This window comes from Podarcis raffonei, chromosome 1 (genome assembly GCF_027172205.1).
Source record: "Podarcis raffonei isolate rPodRaf1 chromosome 1, rPodRaf1.pri, whole genome shotgun sequence".
In the NCBI taxonomy this organism is placed as follows: domain Eukaryota; kingdom Metazoa; phylum Chordata; class Lepidosauria; order Squamata; family Lacertidae; genus Podarcis; species Podarcis raffonei.
In genome coordinates this window covers 92,236,014-92,263,297 of record NC_070602.1, presented here as the reverse complement: position 1 = coordinate 92,263,297, position 27,284 = coordinate 92,236,014, and the positions used below count along the sequence as shown (strand labels likewise).

The 27,284-nt window shown below is 40.5% G+C and overlaps 1 protein-coding gene across 9 annotated transcripts in view; it reads right to left on the bottom strand.

Annotated features, from left to right (window-relative positions):
- KALRN (kalirin RhoGEF kinase) overlaps positions 1 to 19,664 on the bottom strand; it is a 488,570-nt gene extending 468,906 nt beyond the window's left edge. For 4 of the 9 annotated variants that reach the window (XM_053404179.1, XM_053404188.1, XM_053404207.1 and 1 more), the window contains exon 1: positions 19,379 to 19,656. In XM_053404179.1, coding sequence (XP_053260154.1) covers positions 19,379 to 19,382 — 4 coding nt within the window. In that variant the 5' untranslated portion in view covers positions 19,383 to 19,656. Of the gene's footprint in view, positions 1 to 19,378 lie in introns of all 9 variants that reach the window. The other 5 variants (XM_053404216.1, XM_053404226.1, XM_053404246.1 and 2 more) reach the window with 3 other exon arrangements.
- Between the last annotated feature and the right edge of the window lie 7,620 nt (positions 19,665 to 27,284).

The following is a 27,284-nucleotide window of genomic DNA, read 5'->3' as shown; positions in this document are numbered from 1 at the left end:
GGTTATACTCCAGGAATATCTGAGGCTGCCGGTGGGCTCCAGTCATTGCAAAATCTGCCCCTGAGCACAAAGGCCTCACTTCAGAGCCATGGTTTATTGGTAGAGCACATGCTTTGAATGCAGATGATCCCATATTCAATTCCTGACATTTCTAATTTAAATAAAAGGATTGGCTAGTAGGTGACAGGAAAGACCTTTACTTGGACCACTGTCAATCAGAGTGGTCCATCCTAGACAGACAAACGATAGTCTGATCTGGTATGACAGCATATTTACTGATCCTAAACATTTCTATATAAACAGGTGTGCCTTCAGAAGGATCTTCACTCACCACTTGCAGAGGGAGCAAACAGAGCAAAGAAAGACACTGTGAACTGTAAAGGTGCCATCCAGGAAAGGCATAATAGGCAGCATCCTTCACCATATTTCAAGCAACATGCTTTTATTCATTTGAAACACATGCATTTCCTGTTATGATTAAGTATAAATTAAAAATTAAAAACCTTAAACAATTATCTTAAAATTAAGGTGCCTCTCAATGTTCATGGGTGAACATTTTTTTGCACAGCAGGAGACTTTGGCAAGAACAATAAAAGGTCCCCAAATTTCCTGCCTGACAGACCCCTCCCAAAATTTTACCTTATTGGCATCAGTTCATCCACATTGTTCACTACCTGTTTCAATTTTTTTTTAAAAAAAGTGTCTTCCCCCTGACCCCAGCTTTATTATTCCCCAAAATGCAATCCAGCCAATCGCAGAAAATGATGTGAATGTGATGACATCATAAGGCCAAACAGCTACTGAGATTTAGCGCTGTGACGACATCATTGACGGCACATGTAACCAGTTCAGTGAGGTCAATGCTTTGTGCCTCACATTACACAATCTGGATTGGCAGGGAGGATAAGAAGCGCAGTTGCTGTGACAGCTGCTACTTCCTCCTCCTAAGTAAGATGGGCACAACTACACAACCCTTTTCACAGCTACTGCTGAATATATAAGACTTGGCCTTTCCCTTTTACCCCTCCTGCTGAATTCTGTTTTCTCCCTTCTTATGGCACCACCTAGAAGGATAGATAAATGCCATTTACTGGACCAACATCTCAATAACCTTCACAACACTGTTCTTCAAATGAAAAAAGGAGTGATTTAAGAGGCAATAAATCTGGTAGCGCTGGCTATATGAGAATGTCACACATGTGCTTGTAAAGGACTGCTGGGTATTGCTGCAGACCATGATGTGGTGATCTACTTCCCCATGCATGGAGGATACTGGGGAAGTTAGCTCACTGCCCAGTCCAGACCTCTTGAACTGCTGCAGTTGTGAAGAGGGCAGAGGATGGAGGCAGAGCTGGACCAAGGAGAACCCAGGGAAGGAGAAAAGGCAGCTGGAAGGCATCCCATGAGAGATGAAAGTGGAGCGGCAAACCCCAGTGAGTGGTATCAGGAACAAACTATCACAGACTGGGGTGACCAGAGTATCCAAGGAGAAAGGAAATTAGAGCAGAGGTCAAGTGGAGAACACTATTCCTAGCTATTTCATTACTTCATTATTTATTTATTATTTCATAAAATTTATACACCATTTGACTGTAAAAAAAAACCCAAAGCAGTTTAAAAATTGATTAAAAAAATAAAATCAAGAAAAAATTGCAAGTATACTTTAAAACATACAAAAATTATGATCTTAAAATAGATTAAAATTACCGTACCTCCACTTACTAAGAATCTGGGGAGGCTTGTCTAAACAGGAATGTTTTTAACAGAAAGCTGATGAGGGCTGTCTGAGGCAAAGGACAAGATGGTACTCCCCCTCCCCATTCCATGTCCAGAAGTTGTTCAGCTAGGGTTGCCATTTATCTGGCTGAATGTTCGGGAAAATCCGGACTTATGGCAGTTCATGCCGGCACTGCTGCTTTTGGGCAAAACTTTAAAAAGCTCAATAACTTTTCTGCCTGGATTTTCACTGTTTCAAATATGGCAACCCTAGCCGGGCATCAACAGCATCCTCCTGAGAGCAGCAGTCTCTCTTAGGGGCCACATCACAAACTACATGGCCCTCATGGTTCTGTCCTCCAACAGCTCTCCATCATTTCTACTCTCTGCCCTGAAGCTGTGCAGAAGGTACTGTAGGGACACAGCACACAATTTGTAATACAGGCAAACATTATATGCTGGACATATTTATATATCTGGAATTGAAGGAACAAATCTGATGCAAAATAAACTTTTCAAGATTGCTTTTTTCTCTTGCTTTGTATTGAAATATAAAACAAGGTTTGCATTGCACTGTGAAAGACTGCTGGTTCCCAAGTGCAGTAAGAACTACCGCTAAATGAATCTGACTATGCTTACTGGAAATCAATGTGAACCTGTCTTTTAAATTTGGATATTCCACAGTACTGATGAGATTCAAAATTATTCATTCATTTATTTATTTTTAATCCCTGGGTAGCTTTTGTCTATAGAACTGGCTGTGCTGGAAGGAGTATGCAAGAGTCTCTAGCACACTTTTCAAGCTGGTCATCTCCCCTCCCTGTATATTGGCATTTAAGAGAATCATAGTGCAGTTGATGGTAACAACCTGTCCCCATTGTTCACTTTATCTGCCTAACCTGGGTTGCCAAGGGCTCATCCCATCCATCCAACACAAGGGACACAAAGGCCACTTCAAAGTGAGACTGCCCTGGCACTCAGTTCTTCCATTGCACTGACCTGGATCACATGACATGGTAAGTTAAACTATGGCTTAGTGAGACCATGCAAATGTGCATGCCTCCAGTGAGGAGCTTAGACACTTTGTTCTTCCCTGGTCCTTTTTTACTGTTGCAAGGCTAGTTCTTGGCTACATACCATGGTTAGTGGGGAGAAAGCTTAGCCCCAAGGCCTAGATGGGATTGCGCACTATGCCAAACCTTGACTTAGATCTACAAAGCACTTTAGTAAAAATGACTAGGGAGGAGAAAAGTGGCTGAGAGCTCCTCTCCCAGATCCCACATGTTTGAGCAGTCTTACTAAGCCATAGTTTGCTTTACCATGCTGCGCAAACCAGTTCACTGTGACTAGAGCTTTTGGCAAGAAACAGGCACTGAATGCTCAGCATTACCAAAGAACACAACCCGTTAACATAATAGCAGCTAGCCTTTCCTTCTGATTATAAGTTAACTTTCATTGAAGAACCTTAGAATAGATCAGGTCAATGTTCCATCTAGTCCAGCATCCTATTCTCCCACTGGCCAACCAGATGCCTATGGGGAACCTGAAAGCACTGAGCTATAACTAGAACTATAAGCTGTCTCCTGAATAACAAAAACAATGTCCTACTTTCAGTGTCACAAAGGTTCCAGGTGGAATTCAACATTGTGCTCTTCCGACTGTTCCATCTGCATAAGCACTCTTACTTGGTAGACAGAACAATTCCTCCTTTCTCCCTCCCCCACTGGTTCTAGGGATTCTCCTGACCCCCTCAAAGCCAAATTCAGGGACATAGGGGTTGTGTAGTGGGGAGAGAAGAGGGAAAGCCTTGTTCTGCAAGTGAAAGTCCTTGAGAAGTCCTTAAGAAGGCAATACCAGAAACATACTTACTGAGCAGGAAGATGGTATATACATGGAGTGTCAAGGGTCTTATTGTCAGTTTTTCCTCTTATTAGTCATGTGCTCACTCACAGGACAATTAGTGTTCTATTTCCACACATGGAAGTTATTACTCTGAAATTATAGCAGTTACTACCACCAGTGAAACTGTGTGGCTTCAAACCACGTGAGCATGCTTGGCAATACAAATCACTTTAAAGTTTAGTGTCACTGCTGCTAATTTATTATCATCATCATCATCATCATCATCATCATAATCTTAATCATAATCTTAATCATCATCATCATCTTGCCCTTCACCCTAAAGTCCCAGGGTGCATGGCAACAATTAAAACACAATGTTAAGAATAGTTTGAAACAACTTATAATCACAAAAGTAAGGTGGGTACAGCTCAAGTGTCAAAAGCTAGGGTCATGTAGTAATAGCGGTCATGTAAACAGTTATGATGAATTAATGACACCAGAAGCCAGGGCTGGCTCTATCATTAGGCAGAGTGAAGCAACTGCCTCAGATGGCAGGTCCTGAGGAGCAGCACGCCTTCTGCGTCAAATAAGCTAGCCTACTCGGCACCTCCTAAGGTAGTATGCTGCCCTCAGATACAGTGGAATATATTGTCCCATTAGAAGTGTCAGAGTAAGATTCAACTGCTAGTCCAGGCAGATTGCGGGTGTGGAATTGGGCAGAAGGACCATTTTGTCCTTCACCTCAGGCAGCAAAATGTATGGTACTGGCCCTGCTAGAAGAATTCTGTCACAACCACTGTCAAAAGACAACTGGGCCATACTATTGCAAACTACCTCAGGAGAAACATGAAAACACGTTAACAATTTGGAGAAGGGTTTTCATCTCCATTAATACCAGCACAGAAAATGGCTTTATTTCATACTGACAGCAACAACTTGAATGTAGTCACTTGTCACTCTAAAAGCACGGAGTTCAGTAGGGACAGCAGTTTTGCTGTTGTTCACAAATGAGCACTTAAATAATTGAAAGATTCTTTTGTAGCAATCACTTATTTTTCTGTAATTACTATAATAAATGTTTGCATTTATGCTGCAGAGCAAAATACAAAGTCATAAAATTAATAAACAGAGGTATGTATAATCTATCTATCTCCTTCATGGGCTGGTGCTTTTAACTATTCTAGGGCAAGGGTTTCAAGTATATTTCACTTTGGGTATATCAGTCAAAAAAGCTAAAATGCAGCACTAAGGATGGCTCTCAGTGACAGCTTTTAACATGAAGTATCAATAAAAAAGACCATAAATATATATGAAAAGGTCAAAAAGAATAGGCCTTGTTTTCTTGCAGCATCAGCAATCCTCCACAAGTAAATTCAATAAAATCCCCATACTATCTACTTCTGGAGTAGTTCTATTGTCTTCAGTGGAAAACCTCCAAGACATGCAGTTTTTATTCCACAGTTTCATTGCCTTTACAATTGCCTAACTGGTAGCCACACCATAAAAACAATGACTTTTTTTCATAACAGTACATAGTCCTGATGAATTAGCAATACCTTTCTATGGAAACAATTGCGAAGGCCTTGGTTTAAGCGGCACATACCGTATTTTTCCGTCTATAAGACGCCCCCTATTTTGGGGGACTCAGATTCAAGAAAATGGGGGGAGATGGCCCAGACTATAAGACAGCCCCTAATTTTTGACATTATTTTTTAGGGGGGGAAACGTAGTCTTAGACACGGAAAAATACCGTAATTACCAAGAACACCATGCTTGCCAGGTTTTATATATCACATAATTTATTTAATAAGCTACATTTGCAAAGTAAGTTAAGACATCAGCATGCAAGAAATGAAGAGATCTGGCAATTCTGAGAGGTATTGGATGGCTATGACCTATCAAACACAGAAGAATTTGGTTCTGAGCAAATAAAAACAATAGGATTATGCTGAAAAGCTACAGTCCTATGCACACTTGGTAGTAAATCCCAATAAATTCAGCACAATTTGTTTCTGTAAATAACCCTTCCACAGTTCTGCCAAGCTAGATTATGAGAAGAACTGAATAGAAGAGTACCAGATAGGTCCTTGAGGGTGAGAGGCAACATGTAAGGCCTAACTAGTAAACCATAAAAATAAGTCTTTAAAAGCACTACCAGTGTTGCAAAGTCTTTAAGTAATCATGAGCTGGATTCTGCTAGCTTTGTGAAACAAGGGAAGATGCCTTCCTTCACATCTTGCTTTTCTGAAGGAATCTTGGCAATGCAGGACACAAGGCCTCCTCACCTAAGGGAGGCATCTTGGCAAGCTTTTGGGCACAGTTTCATGATATCCCTAGCAGAGATGCAGATTGCAGTTTTAAGGGCCAAGGGGGGAAAAGCCATTCTGGATGGTGAGGGATTCCCTTCAAATATGAGAATTGGGAAATGAAGCCTACATTCTGCAATAACCTACTTTGATGTCATGCCAGCACTATGCAAAAGCCTTTTTTTAATTTTCTCAGGCATGTTAATTTGTGCGTTTTTACTGTTGATACTTGGGTTTTAGCCTGTTCTCTTACTTGCTGCTTGACTTTATCGTTGTTGTTTTATAAAGCTTTTATTATTGTTTATTTGTGCTGTGTTTTTTATATTTTACTGGAAGCTGTAAGATTGTTTTTGAAGGATGACGTATAAATACTTTAAAATAAATAAACAGACAAATGCTTTAGATTTATTGGAGAAATAACAAGGTGATTACATAATATCAAATTTCTCTAGGAAGCTAGTAATAAATATGGTGTAAGTAAGGGCAGATGCCATGTTGGACCAAGAAAGCAAAACACATGAAAGAGATGGGAGACTTCTAGAAACTTGGTCAAGGTACAGCATTTGTCCATCATGCTTCCACTGCATGTCAGTGAGCATGGAATCAAAGGCAGCACCCCTTCCAAGTTTGCCCCACTTCTCCTCAGAACCCTTTGACCTTTTTCTGTAACTGCTCACATCCATTTTCATTCAGTTTTGTCCTGCAATGGACAGAGCTTTGCTGTTCATGCATAGCTACTGTACTGATGCCTATACATATGTGGTTAAACCAGTATCATTTCACGTTCTGCCATTTTAAAATGAATGCATAAATAAATAAAAATCTCTCAGTATCTTTGTGGATGCTCTTGTATATATATCGGCACCTGAACACCATTTATCCTTCCTTGTTTTATGGATTACCATATAGAAACTGTATGATTTTTATTGTTTCATTTATACTGTGTCCTGCCTTAGGTGCACAATGTGATAAAAAACGATTAACAAAATCTATAGATAAGTAAACTGAGTGCCTTCCTGAAATGCCGCTTTTGTGCAAACTGGAGCATTTCAGGAATGCAGTGGCACAGCACAGTGCCACTGCCACTTACCTGGGTGGTACCAGGCAGGGCAAGATAGTAGTGAGGTCAGGGCTTCACAGGCACACTGGTGCAGTGCTAGAGGGCTTCACACAGCCCCAAACTCAGCTTGCCCTGCCTCACCCCCACAATAGCCACATAAGGGGCAGTGACACAGCACTGCCCCACTACCTCAGCAACACCTGGTGCCATGACACAGCCGAGTATTTCAAAAGCAGAAAAACCACCGTGTGTTGATGAAACATGTTTACAGACTGATTTACAGAGGAGCTGTGGGGGAAAAGAAGAACCTCTCAGACCATGCCTAGAAATAATGGGACAAACGGAAGCAATCATGGGACAAAGGGGAGTGTGGGTGAGCCCTTAGTCAGAAGACTGGGTAGTGTATTTGCTCCAGGTTTTGCACAGTGCCACACACAACTGACTGCCAACCTCACCCACTTTCTCCAAGAGAAGTAGCATACTACTGAAAATATGCAACCAAGATAGGGTAGGCTTAAAAAGGTAAACAGACCCCTGACCATTAGGTCCAGTCGTGACCGACTCTGGGGTTGCGGTGCTCATCTCGCTTTATTGGCCAAGGGACCCAGTGTACAGCTTCCGGGTCATGTGGCCAGCATGACTAAGCTGCTTCTGGCGAACCAGAGCACCACCTGGAAACACCATTTACCTTCCTGCCGGAGCAGTACCTATTTATCTACTTGCACTTTGACATGCTTTCGAACTGCTAGGTTGGCAGGAGCAGGGACCGAGCAATGGGAGCTCACCCCGTCACAGGGATTCGAACCGCCGACCTTCTGATCGGCAAGTCCTAGGCTCTGTGGTTTAACCCACAGCGCCACCTGCATCCCAGGGTAGGATTAACCCTAAATGCAAAATGAGGCTTTGATAAAGTACAGCTAGATTTTTATTTTACATGTGTTGCTCATTGAGTGACATTTATATGTAGCTTCTGTAAAATGCTTTTTCTATTAAGCTGTAAAATGTAAATTTGGACCTCAACTGTACAGAACAGAAAGTCTCAGGAAATGGTATAACAACTTCTTTCATTCTGCTTAGTTTCGATGAAGGTAGGATTGATTGACAATCTTTATTACTCAACAGCAGTTGTTCAGTGGCCTAAGGGAAATAAGCCCGAGCTCAGTTCCAAGTAGACAACTGTCCAAATTACAGTATAGCATAATCACAGTTAAACCTTTTTTTGACAAGTCCCACCAGTGGGGCCAAGAGCCTATAAAGCAGAATAACATGCTATGCTTTGAACTGGTATTCTTAGGTCAAGTTTATTTACTTTCTTTTCACACTAATATTCCACCATTCTCCAAGGAGTTCAAATCCTCATACAACAGCAACTTCCCAACAATCCTGTGTGGTAGGTTGAACCAAGTTGTCTCTCTTCTGAGCAGGGATTTGAACAAAGGTTTGCATAAAGTGTAAGCCAATTCATGTTAAATGTTCTTGAGAAAGTCTCCCAATACTGGAGCAGAAAGTCCTTGAACTAAATGTATAGGAGTGTAAAGGTAAGATAACTCCCTTCAAGTTCTTCTAAATCAATTTCACGCCAAAGAGAACCAATATATCATGAGATCCTTGGAAGCAACAGGCAGAAATTGTACCAACTTTTCTCCATTTTCAGAGTTTCATTCTAACTTGGCTCAAGTATCCAGAGATGAGCCTGGCACAAGGGTTCCACTAAGGACATCTTTTTATTCAATCAATGTGAACCAACTGTGCAGCAAGATGGTAGATAGAGTGGGCAGGCTGGTTCTTTGCCTTCACACTCTGTCCCAACTATAATATTGCTGATTACTGTTAATATTACTGAAGCATAAAGGGCATGCGTTGAGCAGTACTTCAAGCACAATTTCAGAAATATGAACGTTCCCTTTCATGCAAGGGTGGGGGACCCCTGCATCTGGAATAGGATAGGCAGAGGTGCCCTGGCAGAAAATTGATACATAAGTCAAGTTATTTGTGACTGTCAACATGTGTTATTTGTGCCAATTCCCATTCACTGGAAATATCACCCTTGATGCTCAACAATGTGTTCATCTGCACACAGGGAAGATACCATGTATATTTGAAATGTGAATTTCTTCCTTTGAATTGCTGGCTGGCAATGCAAAGGATCTTTCTCTTCAAATGAGCTGCTCCTTCAAAGGAAAAATGTTCCTCTGCATCATCTGATGTCATTGTGACATCAGGTGATTGACAGTGCAGGCAGCTAGCTACAAACACAATTGAGGATTATACTTTATGCATCTGATGAAGTGAATTCAAACCCAGAAAATCTTATGCCATAATAAATTTGTAAGTCTTTAAAGTGCCACAAGACCTTTCATGGTTTTTGATCCAGCAAATGATGGTCTTTGACTAAGTCCCAATACAATCAGTGGGACTTAGGCTACTCACAATTGACAGAAATCCCATTGATTTCAATGGGACTTAATCAAGATTACAAATGCAAGGCTCATATCAATGCAGTTATGAGCATGTTTTCTTAGAACTAAATCTTACTTCCTTTGCCATGGCTTACACACTAGCAGGGCTGGCCCAATACATTTTGTTACTTGAGGCAGAACATGGAATGACACCTCCATCCACACACACATCAAGGTACAAAGTACTAAAGGCTGGTCAAGTTATTTTGACACCTCAGCCAATACATCCCCAAAGCATCTCCCCCTGCATGGAAAAATACAATTTGCTGTCCTTTCATGACATCTAACATCGTTCAGCTCCCTGGGGTGACCACATCACTCTGTCTAATGGTAGGGCTGTTCCTGCTCACAGGTAGCAGTATGCAGAATTCCATTACTTTCCTTTCCAAGTAGTTGTGCATGGGATGGCAACACAAGAACAAGCTTTTCCTGCAGTGGCTCCCCATTTGTGGAAAGTTTTCCTCAAGGAGGTTCACCTGGCACCTAAAGATATATACTGAAGGCTCCAGGCAAAAACGTTCCTCTTCAACCAGGCCTTTGGCTGATTAGTATTCTATAGGCTTTTAAATGTGTTTGTGGGGGGGGGGTTGTTTTGTTTTTAACTATTTATTTGTGCTTTTGCCTTGCATTTTTATCTTGTGAACTGCCCTGAGATCTTGTGATGAAGGTCGGTATACAAATTTAATTATTTATAATAATAATCCAAAACATGCCTGTGAGAGAGTAAGTCCAACTAAATTCAGTGGTGCTTACTTCTGAGTAAATGTGCATGAGAGCAGACTGCCTGTCACACAGTCTCTGATTGGCTGGATTGTGTCCTGCATTTATAGGCATGTATGGCAAGAATTCAAAAAAATCCTTCTTAACCACTAAACTGAACAGTGAACACTGTTTTATTACCACATGCATTCACTTGAGTGTGCTTGTAGGACATTAATTTCACACATGGCTGGGCATAAATACAAACCTGGTTTCCAATTCACCCTTACAAAAGATGTGTCAATTAAAAAAAGAAAGAAAAAGTTTCAGTCTTGAATAAGAGTGCAAAAAACCTCAGTTTGCAGATATAGTGAACGAACTGCATCAAGTCTACCAATTGTGTAATTAATTGGTTTTAAAAGATACACAATGATCAGGAAAATAACATGTATCTTACGGTGGACATGTAAAAGCAACCTAAAGAAATCTTAGAGATTAGTGGCCTAAAAGTGATAGAGATGCTGCCTTTCTAACAAGGCTATAGATACTTCAAGACTACTACTATTTTGTGGGTGGAATTCAATTGTGTGCTGGTAAATTCAAGTTAGGTTAATAAAGTGGATTTGGTGCTCTTGCAAAACATACTTCTGCTGCTTCTTCTTTGATTTTTTTTAAAAGATATTTATTGAGTTTTTCCACCTTTATACATTAAAAAAGAAAAAAAAAGAAAAAACAAAAAAGTTAAAAACACATAAAGTTTACAATCCTTATTTTCAATAACATATTTCCCTGACTTCCCCACACCTCCCCTTCTTATATTCCAATTCAAATTGTTAATTCAACAAGTTCTTGTCCCTAATTTTTGACCTTTTTATATTTAATTCATTTTAGAAAAACCAATTTTAACTTATAAACATCAGTATTTATACATCAGTGCTCATTCTTAAAACTTTTTTCTAAAGTCGACCCAAATTCCCTTCCACGAATTCCCCAATTTTCATACTAATAACAAAACAAAATAAAAAAACAGATTATAATTCTGCACCCTTTGGATTCCCAAACCCCACCCCCCCTTTCCCGGTTTCAATCCCCAACAAATGTCCATCAGTCTTAGTCTACTTTCAGCCTGGAGACCTCACGTCCGAGGCTCTTAATTCTCTCTCAATTCCTCTCTGCCGGTTTTTTTGGTAGTCCTTAATATTAAACACCAGATCTCGGAGAAGCTCTGTCCCAATAGGGTCCATATTTCTTCCAGCCAGACCTCCATACTTAAAAGTGGAGCCCGAATCTTGTTTCTTACTCCTTTTAAGTCCAAATGTCCCAAAAGCTCCAACTTCCACCTTAATCAAATTTGTAATCCATAGGTCTTCAGATCTCCACATAAGGAGATCTCTCCATTCTTCAATCTTCAATTCAAAACAGATTTTCATCATCCAGTACTTATTTTCCTTTGTAGCCATCATGCCAGGCCTCTGGCTCTCCTTTGTCATCTGCAACATTACATCTCCTCCTTCCTTTTCCTCAGAAACAACATATATCTCTTTCTCCACACTCTCAAATCTTTCAAGTTTCTCTTCTTGTCCAGCTGCATGAACTTCATGAGTCAGGTCCTTATCAAATTCAATGAATTTGTTTATTGTTAAGTCCAGAGTTGCAACATTTGTAGCCAAAACATCAATTTGGCCTTGTAACTTTCCCAAGAGAAGAAACACTCTGTCCAATTTAGCTTGAATTTTTCCTCCTTCAGCCATTCTTGTAATGTCCCAAAATCCCCTCTAGAGGGATTTTGGTTACTTTATCTTCCTTCCAGTTCAAATCCAAACATCAAGTTAGTTTGTATCAGTTCTTCCTTGTTTTCAACAAAATATAACCAAATTGTAGCAAATATATCCAGCAGAGACAGCAGAAACAAAGTTCTCTTTTTCCTTCTTGACAGCTAATTTGACAGCTGTCAAACTCTTCTATATCTCCTCAACAGGCTCTCTCGCGGATCACTCCCGGGTCCGGGGGGGTGGCACTTCAGCTCTCAAAATTAGCTCTTATCCTCCAGTAAAATTACTTATACTGCCAAATCGTGAAATTAATGTCTTTTACCCAATAAAGAAGAAGAAATTCTCTCGACCTTGCTTTAGATTATTTATAAGACGGGGAGACGGACTTCCTGTTTGCGCCTTCCCCGATCGTGCCTAATTCAAAAGAATTTTTTCTTTACAAATCCAATTTCCGTATTACTCACGGGTTGTTGCTTTTAGAGTCCAATTGTTCACAAGAAGAAGTCAGCGCTCTCCGACCATGGCATGCGGCTTCACTCCGCAGGAGAAGCAGTCGACTCTCAGCACCGCGCCGCTCACCCCGTCCCCCGTTCCGAAGCCTTTAAAAAGGCTCCTTCGCGGGTCGGGGGGCGCAAATGGTGCCCGCCGAGTCACCAGGTTCACAGGCTTAGCGCCTGTGATTTCTGAGGGTCCCCGCGTCACCGCAGCGGCAAGACCCGGATCCTGCGGAGCCGATTCCCTCCGGAGCTCGGAGGGAATCCGCCATTAGCCGATGGCGCTAACCCGGAAGTCCTGCTTCTTCTTCTTCTTTGAAATGGCTTTTGTGACGAGGGAAATGATGAGGAAATGCACTGACAAGTGTGGGATAGCAACTGTTTGCAGCAATGTCACATAACTTCCCTACAATAAAGCAGGATGAATGCTCAATAAACAACCAACATTGTATAAATTCCCAATAAACTTTGGGGATTGTAGCCTATTAAATTTTACTACAGTAGACCCATTGTAATAAATGGACCTAAGTTAGTTGTGTTTATTAATTCCAATAGACTTACTCTAAGTATGACTAACACTGGATAAAACCCTGTGCAAACAAATCAGGACGAATCCTCAGTAAGCAGGCCATCCAGGAGTGACTTATGTGCTGCAGTTAGTTTCGAAAACCCAGCACATCTTCAGATTTGCTGAAGTATAGATGGTAAGATTTTGCCATTGCTCCCCTCCGAAAATGCTTTGTCTGATGCATTTAAGATAGCTGCATTAAGAATGACCTGAAAACTTGTAAAATTCATTGTCAACAATGTGGTTTCATTGAACCAGAACAGTGCAACACTTATTTGTTTTGCTATTTGAAAATCCGCAGCAGATACTGTCTGACATCTACAGGCTACCCAGTGTGGGCAAAATAAACTTAGGCAGAGTGGAAATGTTCACAGAAATCAACATTCTCAGTTAATTGTAATTCTTACAGTGGTGACTAGCACACTGATATGTCACTGCTCCAGACACCTGCAAGCTAGACTACAATAATGATTTAAATACTAATTAATGCTGCTCTAAACATACTACTAGAGTCAGCACAAGAGAAAGAACGATAACCATACAAAATTTGCAATGGTAGATTCAAGTCTCCAAGATAAAGGTACTGCTTCAATTACATCTACCGGTACCTTGTTTTGCTGCCATAGTTGCTGCTAACATCCTTAAGGAAGCTATTTGAAAGTGCCCTCAAAAGAGGATGTCCATTATTAGTTAGATTTCCCTCTTACACACACACAATTTTTCCATTTCCGTCAAATTTCCATAGACTTCCTCTTCCAAACAACCACCTGCTTAGCTGCTACATATCTCTGCATCCTTACTCTAAAAAGAAACTTGTGCAACAATTAAAATTAGAAAGTTTTTAAAAATACAAATCTTTAATATTCTGGACATTACATGCTAGGGATTAGTCTCTTTAACAACATGCCCCCTACAGAGAGAAAACCAGAGGGGAAAATCTAGAAGGTGATAGGACTTTCCTGAATGACTATTTTATCATTTTGTAACCTTGTACTAGTCTCAATTGACAAGTCCAGAAAAATCTAATACTGTATAAGGAAAATAAATATGGGTCAGGTGTATTATTACAGTTTAAATTACAGGTCAGTGTAGGTGGGACAGATTAAAATGTTCCATGGAGCCTAAATTAAAGCTGAGTCTAGATAGGGGCTTAATTTGTAACTAAAATATCACAAATGGATCATTAACACTTATTAAAAATTATTGCATTTCTTCAGAAAGAGTAAGTCCATATTAAATGGGGCAAAAAATATAGGCTGGCATTTTGATGCCGATGACATCATGTGGACACTACAAAAATGTTCCCATAAAAAACACCTTCTGGAGCCCCCGCAAGGATGTTTTTTGCTTCCCACTATAAACCATAGTTGTCCCCAAAATAAGACCGGAAAGCAATGCTATACAGTATAGGGCTCAGCTGAAATATATTTTGCAAGCATTTTGCAGCTCCCCCCCAAACACCCTGTGTCTTCAGTGAAGATGGGGAGGAGGGATTTTAAAGGATGTGGAATCATGGAAGCATTCCTATAACCAACACTTCCTGCCTTGCCTTGCCATGCTGTAATGAAACCATCATAGCCGGAAAGACAAGCGTAACTGTGTTGCCAAGACAACTGGGGACAATACTCTGCGTCTTACTGCACTGCTATGCTACCCTATGGTGGTTCCACAGTAGCACAGATATACAGGGAGCGTCACTCCAGTTCCTTAGCAACAAGGATACACCCCTTCACAGCAGTCTGAGTTCGATTGGCCTCAGTGACATCACCACATCACCAAATCTCACTGGTTATGGACTGCTGTTATGTCACTGCATTCTGTAAATGAGTCCTGACTGATTGACAGAACACCTGGAGAAGAAACAGTAGCAGAGCAGGATGTTTAGAAGGTTTCAGACAATAGAAAGTCCTCTCCTTTGGGGGTGAAATTTCAGCAAAGTCTTGGTACTACAAAAGTGTAGAACAGCTTAAGGGAAAAAAATTATGAGCAAATAATATTTTAACCATGAATTCAAATAAATGAAAATGAATGCCACATTCTGATTCTAACTTTTGGAGCAATGAGTGAGGTAAGTCTTATGTAAACGTACAAAGGACTGCATTGAAAGAGATTTCATTTTAGAACTAATTCAGTAAGAGGAAGGAAGAGCTACTATTTGAAAATACAGCACTAGCAAATTGGGACAAACTCCCTAAAGTATAGAACAAGCCACCTTGAGCTTTGAAAGGGCAATAGGTGCAGAGTAGAATCTATTAACATGCTTCTGCAGTAGAAAGGCTAGAAACTGTTAGATGAAGGGGAGGGTGAATACATTTGTCACCACATTGCTTACTCCATTCTAACTTTTCATTATCAATTTCCCCAGAAGGTCAGCCTGGTGCCTATAGTTGAAAATCGCACAAATTTATTGGCCTAATGCCAATGGAGTTAATGTTGCTAAGCTTATAATTTATTTTCAAAATCCAAACTGACAATGCAAAAAAAATGCAAGTTAAACCAGCAGGAATCTTTGCAAATAATCACTGTGCATTAGTTATATATGGAATTTTATATGGGGCCACTGCCTGGGGAACTATCAGCAGAAGCTTTAGATCTAGTGATGGCCCATTCTTAAACAAGATGAGAATATCAACAGCTGCAGCTCATCTCATCCCTACATTGCAAGCCCCCCTCTTCTAAAAGTCTTTATCCTGCCTTTCTCTCCCAACAATGGTGCCTCTCCTCAAGGCAGCGATATAATAGTACAGAAGCCCTATCTACCTTTATATAAGCCTATGTTCCTCACCGGAAGGCCCTTGTGGTGGTGGCAAGCTACACATTGTGAGCTCAAATTATTAGTGAAATGGATGAGGGGGAAATGCTGCTGCGCCCCCCCCCCAAATAGTGTCTCCAGTCAGACCACTTGCCCTCACATTTTCCTTTTGGAGGAAGCCCAGCAAACAACCTAATGAAATGGGCAAGAACAGGTAGAATTTATATAGCAAGGAAGGGAAGAAAAGGAAAAAAGAGAACTATATCCAACACAAATAGAAAGGGGTGGACTTCAGTAAGTGATCCACAGATTAGTAAGCAATTGGAGTCTCTCAGCACTGCCTCTTGCTACTCAAGCCCTGTGGTGGGATGCAGCTCAATCTATGCTACTCGAAGTCTGTGGACCTGTTTCAATCACATGTAGCCAATGCAGTGTCCTTCATGTTGGACTACAACTCCCATTAGCCTCCAGTCAATAAAGCCAATTGGCCGGGGATGATAGGAGTTGTAGTTTACAATACCTTGAAGGGCATCACATTGGCTGCCTTTGGTTTTGAGAATACTGAGTTAGACAGCCCGTCTCATTTTAAGATCACTTCCTATGTTCTCACACTAGGCCTTTATGCAGATGTATAGAGTGAATTGTAAAATTCATGGCAGATCCCACAATCTACTCTGGAGTTTTGGTACAACATAAATCCAGATTCTATAACGCTCTCCAGTGACTTGATGGAAACTTTTCAGGGAGTGAGATGAATTAATGAGTGCTATTCATTCCCATTATCAATCCTTATGCCTCCTTTTAAACATAATTTTATTTTTATAAAAAGCTTTATTCAGTAACGTAAGGGTGCTTTTTTTGTTTACTTGTACAACAGCAAATAACCACTTCTAAAATCAGCAGTCTGTAGTTACTGCGCCTTTTCTAAAGGCTAGGATATATAAAGGAGGTGATTATATAAATAGGACCAATATAGGTTGCTGAAGAAGGGTGCAAGCTTTGCTGATTTTACAGAGCTTTCAGTTTCAAAACACAGCATAATGTCATAAACTTTGTTTTCATTCCACTCTGTCCAAGCAAGCAGGTTTTGTAAAACACCAAAGTTTGTAGTCATGAATGTGGGATTCATTTAGTTCAGCCAAAACGTCTTGAACAAATAACTCCTACTCTGGAAATTATTTTTTAACGTGAGTAGCCTATTAAGATTCTACATCCATGCAAGGGAATGCCAGTACTTTACCACATATGCATTTCTAGATAAGTAATGATGCCTGGTTAAACACTAATAGGAGTACATGGAACTGCTGTTAAATGTTTTAACTCAAACATTAAACTTGCTATCCACTCTCCTAAGAATTACCTTCTGACCTTTTGACAGCCTAATCTGGTCCCTCCTCTCAGATCTAGCTATTTGGTTTGGAACTTCTCATTTAGATTATTGCAATGCATTCTCTTAAAAATGAATTGGAAGCATGCTGTAGATGGTTAATAGGTACAGCTTTCTCTATCATTGCATCTCCATGCTGGGGGAAAGCAAGATCAGTTGAATTTCTGCCTGTACGATTAATTTGTTAAATCATTCAAGACAAAAGCAGCCTTCATGATGTAATCAGTTTTGGTCAGGGACTGCTACTTCAGTAATTAGAGCCAATTAATTCATTGCTGTGCAAATGAAGAACACCTTCCAACAGAATCTAAACAGCAAGAGATCTTCACAGGATATACCTAATAACTTGGAATGTGGCTTTTGGCTCCAATGACAACAAATCTGAAAGAAAAGCAGAAATCTGGCTGAACATGACCAGGAACACATGTTCATTGGATAAGAGCTATTCAGCATGAGGACATTATAACTTGTTTGCCAAATTAGTAAATGTGAAGCTTCAAGCAAGTTACTAAGGTCCAAAACACCTTTTTGAGCAAAAGAATTTACCTTACTAAATACTCTCTAGCAGTGTGTGTGTGTGTGTGTGTGTGTGTGTGTGTGTATATATATATATATATATATATATATATATATATATATATATATATATATATATAATTTGAATTTGCCATATTCTCTAAAAATATTCTTTCAGTTAGGTTGAGCTGCCAGGCTACAACCAAGTGAAAGCTCATTTACCTCAATGAGATTTACCTTAAAATCTCTTGGTACATAGGGAGACAAGGCAGCTGTGGCTTCTCCCACCCCAGTCCTTCATCAGTACTATCATCTCAATCCCTTCACCCGATCTGACTCCAGGTGTGCTTCAAAGGAGGTAGGGGGAGGGGGGAAATGATCTAGGATGGGAACAGGCAGCAGAAGTCATGGCTGCCTTGGGAGATTTAAAGTTGTAAGAACGTTATTCAGGTTTGAACGCAGCAATCTTACAATCAGATGAACAGCCTGTTCAGCACTCGGAAAAAGGGCAACGCCATGAGGCAGAGAACTACAGCTAGTTTATACATCTTTTTATGTAACTTGATTAAATTAGTAAGGCCCAGGTGGATTCTAGGACTAAAACTGCCCGATATGAAACATTACCCATGCAACTTCCAATTAAACACCTGCCTAGGCAATTCTTACCATTATTTGTAGAGGCTCATCAGCTTGCTGAGTGTTAATGTACACTAGTAAAAATGATTACTTTGTAAAAGCCAATGCTACTTTTTAAAAAATAAAAAAGATTGTTTTGAGTGTGTGTTAATTATCCACTAAAATTATATGAATGGCTGGACAAATTAACAGGTTTGACCACATAACTGAGGGTTATTTCCTTCTTATTTTGACTTACATGAGAGAAAATCCCACAAAGTGCAATGGAGCTTACTTTCGAGTAGACATGCACAGGACTGCACTGTTAAGAGTCTGGTCACTTTATCACTTATCAACTCACTGCCCAGTGGACAAAGGGGCTGTAGCTCAATAAGAGACTATCTGCTTTGCTAGCAGAAGGTCCTGCATTCAATCCCTGGCAATTCCTCCAATTAAAAAAACAACTAGGTGGCAGGTGATGTGACAGACTTCCGCCACCCACAGTAGACAAAACTGGGCTAGTGATGAACAAATAATCAGATCTGGTAGCATATAAAACAGCTTATGTTTCTAATGTAACAGGCCCTCAGAAACTATCCCTCAGGCTCATTTTTTTTTAAAGCTAGGATATTCTGTTTAGATTAGGATATTCTGAAAGATGGTCCTTTACAACACATTAAAGCATTTTCTAACACTCATCATAGCTGAAGTTTTAAAGATTCCAAAATGTGCCAGAGAAACAGACTTTAAGAGTCTGTGGCCGTTGGACAGTGAGCTGCTATGAAGATAAGATGCCAAGGTGGAAAAAGAGGTTCCTATATTTTAATCATCAGGCAAAAGGAGAGTATCAGCAGCTGTGGCTCTTTTCACCTCTGCAAGATAAGTAGCACCCGTCAAGAATCCAGCTTCTATATAACCATGAAATATATGGCAGTCAAATCCCCTTTGGTATATGGTCACTCTGTATGAGGAAACTTTCAAAATGCAGCACAGAGGTTAAACAGGAGAAACTATCTCACAGTGCAATCCTCTCACCATGTCCACTCAGAAGTAAGTCTGATTGAATTCAGTGGGTCTTACTCTCAGGTAAGTGGGGTTACGATTGCAGCCTTAAGGAAGAGACTACCTACAGGAACTTGGCATGTGGGGCAAAGTCTCCCTCCATTCCCAAATAAAGATCAAGTTGACTTACCCATCCTCTGATATTTTCATCAGCTTCAGTCTTTAAAAATCTCTGCCATTAAAGGTTGGTTCCCTGAACCACATCCACTTTGCAATCATTCCGGGGGTGGGGGGCACAAAACAACCCAAAATGCCCTTGTAGAAATTCTTTACAGAGATGGGGAGGGGGAGAGAGAATCTTCAGAGCAGCCAATCAAGCAGCGTTTGCCAAGACTGTACTCCGTACAAAGCACATTCAGCTTTGTATTCAACAATATGCTCTACTAATAGTTAACATAAATCATTAGGGTAACTTTACAACATAAAAGACCAAACCATTTAATCTGGATTGTTCTTTTATATATCTCCCACTTTGCAAGGTTGCCATGCAACTGACTTGTAGCTAAGCAGCAATAAGTAAGTGACGATGCTATTGCTCCCTCTAGTGTAAATATGCATTATTATTTATTAAATTCATAAAAGTCTAGAAGCAATAATTTACCATCCCAGCCAGCAGAAGGAAACCACCATGCATTCCCCAAAGACCAGAAGAATTACTTATAAATAATTGCTGCACATTAACAGGTTTGCCTGCTGTGTTTTTCCTGGTGTTTGGGGTGGCCCCCTCTTTGAGAATGTTTCTCTGTGTGAGTTCACTGGCACTTAAACAAGTAGGGCTGACATCCATAGAATGGGCCAAGTGCTTTGTAAAAAGGGATCAGATTGTGAGGTAGCACAGATCTGCTGAATTCTGTAACTGGGACATCTTTCACCTTTTCAGTAATTTCCTCCTTTGGCACACAGTGAGTACATGGACTTCTTCACCTTTTATAGGAGGAGGTAGTGGGTGGCAGTTTCATTACACAGTGTGCAAGATAGTTCTTGCTGCACATGTGCACAATTTAACAACCAGTCCTGTGAACCATCTGCTTCTCTGGCCATGCTATGTGATGCTCTTCCTTCAATGTGCTTCTGAAAGGCATATCTCTGTAACTAGCAAGCAGACAAAAAGTTAGAGCCTAGTGCACTTCCTCTAGAGAAGGGTCTTTTACCGTTCATGTTAAAGCTATGAATTAGGGACTTGCTAGTTTCACCTTAGCAATGAATGAACTGGCTGCGTGTTGTGCACAGATCTATATTTTATATCAGCCTGACATATTTATATGTTACAGTAAGAGTTGTACTGCTACAGATATAACCTTAGGTGGCATAACCTACATGCATCTATGGGTCAATGAAACTAGCTTGATAGGAATCAAATCAAACAGATACTTGGACTGTCACTGGATCTGTAAATAAATGTTGTAAAATTTGCCTCTGGTGAACAAATATTACACCTTTTGTTACCTATGGGTAAAAAAGTTGTGTGTGCTGTTTTGTGATAGCTTAGGGTATAGATCATTCTTCAAGATTAGTCTTCGGAATTGAAGCCATGTGTGTTTCTGATTTAAACTGAAATCACTACCTACCTGGTTGGTTTATTCTATGGAGGTTGGAAACTCTGGCATTTGTGGGTCTTGTACTTTGAGGAACTTCTTTAGAGACAACAGCCACAGATATATACTTCTCTTTATGCAAATCAGCTATAGAGACTCTCCTTAGAGTTGGCCACGCTGGGGAAATTGATTTAAAGCAAGCTATGATAAAATCTTACATTGGAGTTTGTTGAATTAATTGATAGCTGGGTTACTCACTATAGTTCTTTTGGGAGCCATGGGGCCAGGTGGCTACATGGTAAGGAATGGGACTGGAAAAGAAGAAATAACTGTTTGCTTAAGAAGAAAATATAGAAGGGCAAGTCTTTTGCAGCTTATCATGTTGGCACTGAAAACCATGATGCAGGAAAAAGAACTGGATAGTAGCCTGTAAAACACAGTGAATGAAGCAGTGTACAGTGGCGTAGCGTGGGAGGTGCAGGGGGGCTGGCCGCACCAGGCGCAACATCTGGGGGTTAGGGTTAGGGGGCGCAAATCCACGGGTTAGGGGGCGCAAATTACTTCCCTTGCCCCGGTTGCTGACAACCCACGCTATGCCACTGGCAGTGTATCCTGAAAAGTAATTTATGCAAAGCAGGAAATTAGCACAGAGAAGGAGTCAGACCACCATAGAATTAAGAAGTAAGTTTGCTTTCATGCTAAGCACAGGAATGAGATGTTGGAGAACAGTTTTTTTCTCCAGGATCAGTTGGCAGAGAAATCTTGTATTGTGCTAGATGGCAGGAGTTGTGGAAATGCTAGTGTAAGGGTGGCCTCAAAACCCACAGTATTCATCCCAAACTCTACATGATCAACATGAACTGCAGCTTATTATCAAGCACAAGGTGGTTCCCAGAGTGTTGCCTCCCCCCCCCCACTTGTCTGTCCAGAGCTGTTCTCTCACATTTTTCCTTGAGCCTGCTTCTTGAACTCAGGGTAAGGACCAGTACTGCTCCCATGCTGGGTGACTTACCCTTATACAAAAATCAGACCCAAAAGGGAATTCCTTGTAGACATAGCCTATGAGATTTGCCAGGAATCTCAGAATCCTGCTGTTTCTAGAAGCTCTAACTTCATTACACCACCTTCTCTAGGGTGATGTCTTCTCTATATCAGGTGGGGTTGACCAGGAGAGTGGTACTGGTCTCTGCACTATGATAAGGTAGCTAATGCAACACTTCCTCTGCTCTTCACAGGCATCTGATTCAGCCTCTATCCCCAGGACCCTCTCCTCCACACACAGGGCTTGGTCCATGTTTCTTGGCCCTTTCTCCTTTTAGCCATTTGTTCAGAACCCAAGAGCATCTCCCTCCAGCTACCGATTATAGGTCATATTTCATAGTTCTTTCACCACTGGAAACTTTTTAGTGAGCAATTAGCGTGACACAGAGAAAGAAATGGACATCTATCATATATAGAAGTGCAGGAGTAAATGCTGATGTGCAGGAGCGAATTGTAATAGTCCCCCTAGCCACGCTTCCAACCAGAGTCTAAAACACGAAAGCAACTGCAAGGAGCTTATAAGCAACTAAACCTCACAGCTGATCCCTACTCCCATTCCCAAGTCAGAGGTGTTAGGAATCTTGAGAGAGAGGAACTTTCCAGAGTTTGCTCTCTTCCTGCCCTTTGAGGGCCTGGCTTTCTGGAGAGCCGAGGTGGCACAGTGGATATGCTGCTTGTTGAAGTGTTAAGCATGCCTCCACCTATGCTCAATCTGTATATTTGTAAATAAATTCAAACATTACAAAACGTCATACAGTGGTGATGTCAGGGTAGGACTTTAGGGCCTCCTCATCAGAACGAGCAGGAGGAGCACTTAACGTAGCAGGGCTGGTTTATCACATTTTGAAGTGTGGTATTACCATTTTAAGGAAGGTGGCTGGCTCCCCATAAGACCTTTAGTCCAAAAGGCTAAAATTATCTGGCTACATCATTATGCCATAAACCTCCAGAGATATCCTTCCAAAGCAAACAAAATCCAGATAGTTGTTGTACCCCGGAACTTCTCACTGCTTGGGAAAGTGTGGTGGCATAACAATATAGTTATAGTGTACCTACTACTGACATTACCTTATATTGGCATAACCTGCAGTTAACTACAACACCACCAGCTTGCTCGGAATGCAGCATCTAGGAATTTGAAGTCACACTAGGCCTTTTCAGACCTTCCCCTCCATACATAACATGCAGGAAAGAATGGAATTGTGTTCCACACAGATGCCAACATCGCCATATGCCACCGGCCCCACTTCGAGATCTCTGCAAGGACAGTTAAGGCTTCAGAAGGGACCCTTTTGCGCATACAGGTGAACATACATGGGAGCTGTTTTCAGTTTTTCGTGTGGAACAGGTCTGGGAATGGGGGCAGTGGGCATGGTCTTGTCCTCTTATACATATTAGCTGTACAGGTAGAAGGGACTGATGAAAGGGGCTTGTGTCTGCAATAAATTCTTGCAAGTTTGCCTCATTTATTATACATTTTTGTTACAGCCGGACCAAATGGTTTTATAACTTGGGGAAAGCATACATGTGATTTTTATTATATTATATGTCATTATTAAATCAGCAATATTTGCTTGTCTCATAAAATTAAAAAAGTATCTACTTTAACTTCCAAAATCAAGGCCTCTAACATGACCTGCTTGTGTGTTGTTGCAGCAGGAAAAAATGATAAGGACCAAAGCATCTATATTTTGGTGACCCCCTGTTGTCTCAGTCCTACATCTGCCATGGACTACCTCACAGGACTATTGCAAGCACTGAGTTAATATATGCAAAGTGCTTGAAATTAATACCTCTTTCTCCTCTCCACTAGGAGAGGATTTAGACATGTTTAGAATAAAACTGCCCACCATGACATTTCCCCCACTTTCTGTAGTCTTTGGAGGTCGCAAATGAATATGGGATATTAGATGAAATAATTTTTCACTCATTCTGCAGAGGGATGCCCAAATTCTCCTCAAGTGTACATCCAGTTGACAAAGAACCATGGCAGTTGGCGGCCCCCTAATGACCGTTGCAGGTATAGTGCTCCAGTCTGCATGTTTAAGTATACATGGCCTTAGAATTGAGGTGTTTTTCTTTAAAGATCCTCAGTACATGATATCTCCATGCCCTTATCATATATGGAGTTCAGTAAGTTTATCCTCCCTGCATATTGGAAAATCCACCCCCCTGGGGTATTGCAGCCTGTTCTTCAATACAGAGGCACTTTCCCTGTGTTCCACACCACCTTCTCCATTCCATACTGTGCTGCACACAACAGCATCTGGCCCATTGTGCTGAGTTCTATTAATATGCATTAGTTTAAAATATTTGAATATAAATGGTGCACCGTGAGCTTTTTGATAAAGCCAAAGGACATGCAAGTTCAGGACCTTTCTCTGCCTTTCTGAATTGAACATTAACCCTGACTGAAAATTTCAAAACACCAGGAATACATATTCAAAACGTATCATTGTCTGAAATTTTGGCAGCCTTCTTATCACTGTACAACGAGCTCTTTGGAGAATTACAGTGCAGTTTGGGTTTCCCCCCACCGCCAAATATTCATGGACAAAAAGGTTGTGAAGATTAGGTTCCCAAAACAACAGAACCATCACTAGAATCTAATTAAAGCTATTTGTCAGAAGCATCTTTTAAAATTCAACAAGGCTCTGTAGAAACCAGCCTTGAACTGAAACTAAAATTATCTTGCCCTGGGTGTAATTAGTATAAGAGGGATTAATGAGCACATACAATTACACATTTGCTTTCCTACTCAGGCTTTGCATTTTTAGTGAAGAAAGAAAAATAAGTCACTAGGGTGGAGGAAATGCAATAAGCAGAAGAGATAAGTACATCTTGCTACAGAGCTGCATAGCTTGGTGAACACAAATTACTGCTACCTTGGATGGCAGCTCTGGCAATACTCGCTTTTGCTTAATCAGATGTTCTTAGAAGCAGGTCTTTAAATTTATTCTTGGCTGTTGACTTTAGAAAAGAACCACAACTGCAGTTTGCAAATTATTTTTCCATTTTTTATTATGTTTACATGAATCTAGGTTTAAGGTGACCAGCCAGCTCTCGATTCCAAAGGCAATTAATTGTTGTTGATGATGATGATGATAATTTATTTACTACTGGGGAGGTTCAAGTGGCATAACCATGTAGACCACAAATGGAAACTAGTGAGTCAAGGGTGGACAATATGCAAAGAAGTTTAGTATATGCAAAAATAAACACACAGAGATTCATTATAGAATATGAAGGTCCCAAGGCATGGCCTGAGAGCACATATTGGAGCTACCTGCTGAACTGAAGTCAGTTTGAGTCTAGTCAGTGCCTAAATGGCAGGCTACCTGACACTCCCATGTTTGTTTCTTAGTTTATTACCGTAAATTTATATCCCACCCTTCCTCCCAAAGGGAGCCCAAGGCAACAAACACATGTAGACAAATTTCCATGATGGAAGAGAGGTGGGATTTAAATGAATTTTAATACATAAAAATAAATGAAGAAATTGTTCACTACCTATCTTAAAATGGTTTTCCTTGGTGTTGTCAAAGAGCCACATTCACAAATTACCAAAGGAAAATAATAATAATGTACTATCATGTGGGCTGTAAATTTTACTGAATTCTCAAATTCTGATACTGGTTGCTTGCCAGAGCAATTTTGCTAAGTAGGCAATTGATAGCTGCCAACATCCATACCTAAACTAGGCATTTTAGCATATCTGTGTGCTTCATTGTGTCCAATTGCTTGTATAGATAATTACTGTGTTTCTAAAAACAAGTTCTAACACAGCAGAATTGTGCCCTTATGTATAGAGCCTTGTTTAGTACTCTAAAATGTATTCAGGATTTTTTGTGGTTCATCTTTGCTTTCCTTCCTACTGCAGCCAACCCAGGGAAGGTGATGTCATTTTGTCACCTGATCTTCCCAAGGAAAATGAACATGCAAGAATTGGTCCTGGTGAAAGAGGAACAGATGTCAACTACTTGTAGTGGGGAGAGATGAAATGGTAAGTAAACTAGGGAACATCCTAAGAGAGAATACAAAGCCATGATAGAATTAAAAAGTCCTTACTTCTAAGAGAGGATGGGCCAAAGCATAGTCCCCCCCCCTCCCAGTTACGCTTCTTCAGTTCTGTGTGTTTCTTTACAAAGCCATAATAGCAGTTGTGTCTTCATAAGAGAAGGGTCAAAACTAGATGTGCTTATACAAATGATCAGTATGCAAAACTGTATAATTTTTGCGTGTAAGATATATCTGACTGCCTTGCTCATGTTACATGTCTTGTATGGCTACTGGTGTTGAAAAAGTTGCCCATCCCCTAAAAACAAACTTGCAAGTGTATTTAAGTCTGGAGCTTAATCCAACAAGCTGTTGTGTTTGGCAGTCTCCCCTTTTTTTCCACCCCCAGAAAATCCTCCTTGTCCTTGTTAGAGCTTTGCAGATTTATTCAATCACTGAAATTAGATAGAGGAAAGAACCTTGTATGTCCTTTTAATGCCCTTGGCTTGGTTTGAATCTAGTACTAGAAACCTCAATTTCTTCACTGAAATTTGGGATTCACTGTTAAGTCCCTGGATTTCCCTTGAAATCAGCATAGATGGTAAACGCTTACACCCAAAGCTAGAACAAGCATACAGCAAAAGAAGAAGAAAATATAATAACTGCAATTCAGCATGTCAGTCGTGTTCAATACTTTCTGCTCCCCCATGAACAATGGGAGTGGTTTGTATTCAGTTTTCTTGTGGGAGTAAGTGGTGGATGCGACCATCTTTTTCCCGATAGCCCGCCCATCCACAGAAATATGCTTTTGGCATATTGGGTTTTGGATAACTACTTCTAGTTCTTTATGCCACCATCTGGAAGAGCAGATGGAGTAACTTGCCTAGTTTGAATGACCGCTGGGAGGAGCACAGAAAGAAGAAATGACACAGTGAACTTGTAGCAGCAAAATCAGATGCCTTCATCTGCCCCACATGCAATTAAACATGTCTCTCCTGTATCGTTCTCTACAACCACAGCAGGTGCTTTAACTCTCCAGCAATAGCTACAGTTGTTTAGCCATTATTTCTAAACTGGTAAAATAATGGCATGTTCATTTATAAAATATAAACAATGGCTGGGTGATAATAAGGAAACCCCCTACCCTCAATATGATTGTCACCATAACAAATATTTCCTGAGTATATGGATACGCACGGCAACACCACAAATGTCTAATTAAAGTCTTACGTCCTTATTTTGGTATTTTCACAGCAGGTAAATGTAAGGGGACACCTGTTCATAATCTTGCTTTACTTGCTTTAAGAGTGGTATTTGCATCAGATGCTATGGTTTTGTTCAAGAATTGCCCAAAAAGTGGTGGGAGGTCACCTTGTAGTAAAAAAACAATGCTAATATTAAGCATTTAACTGGTGTATATTTGGTTATATACTGTAAATGTTCCATATAATGTTGAAGAATCAT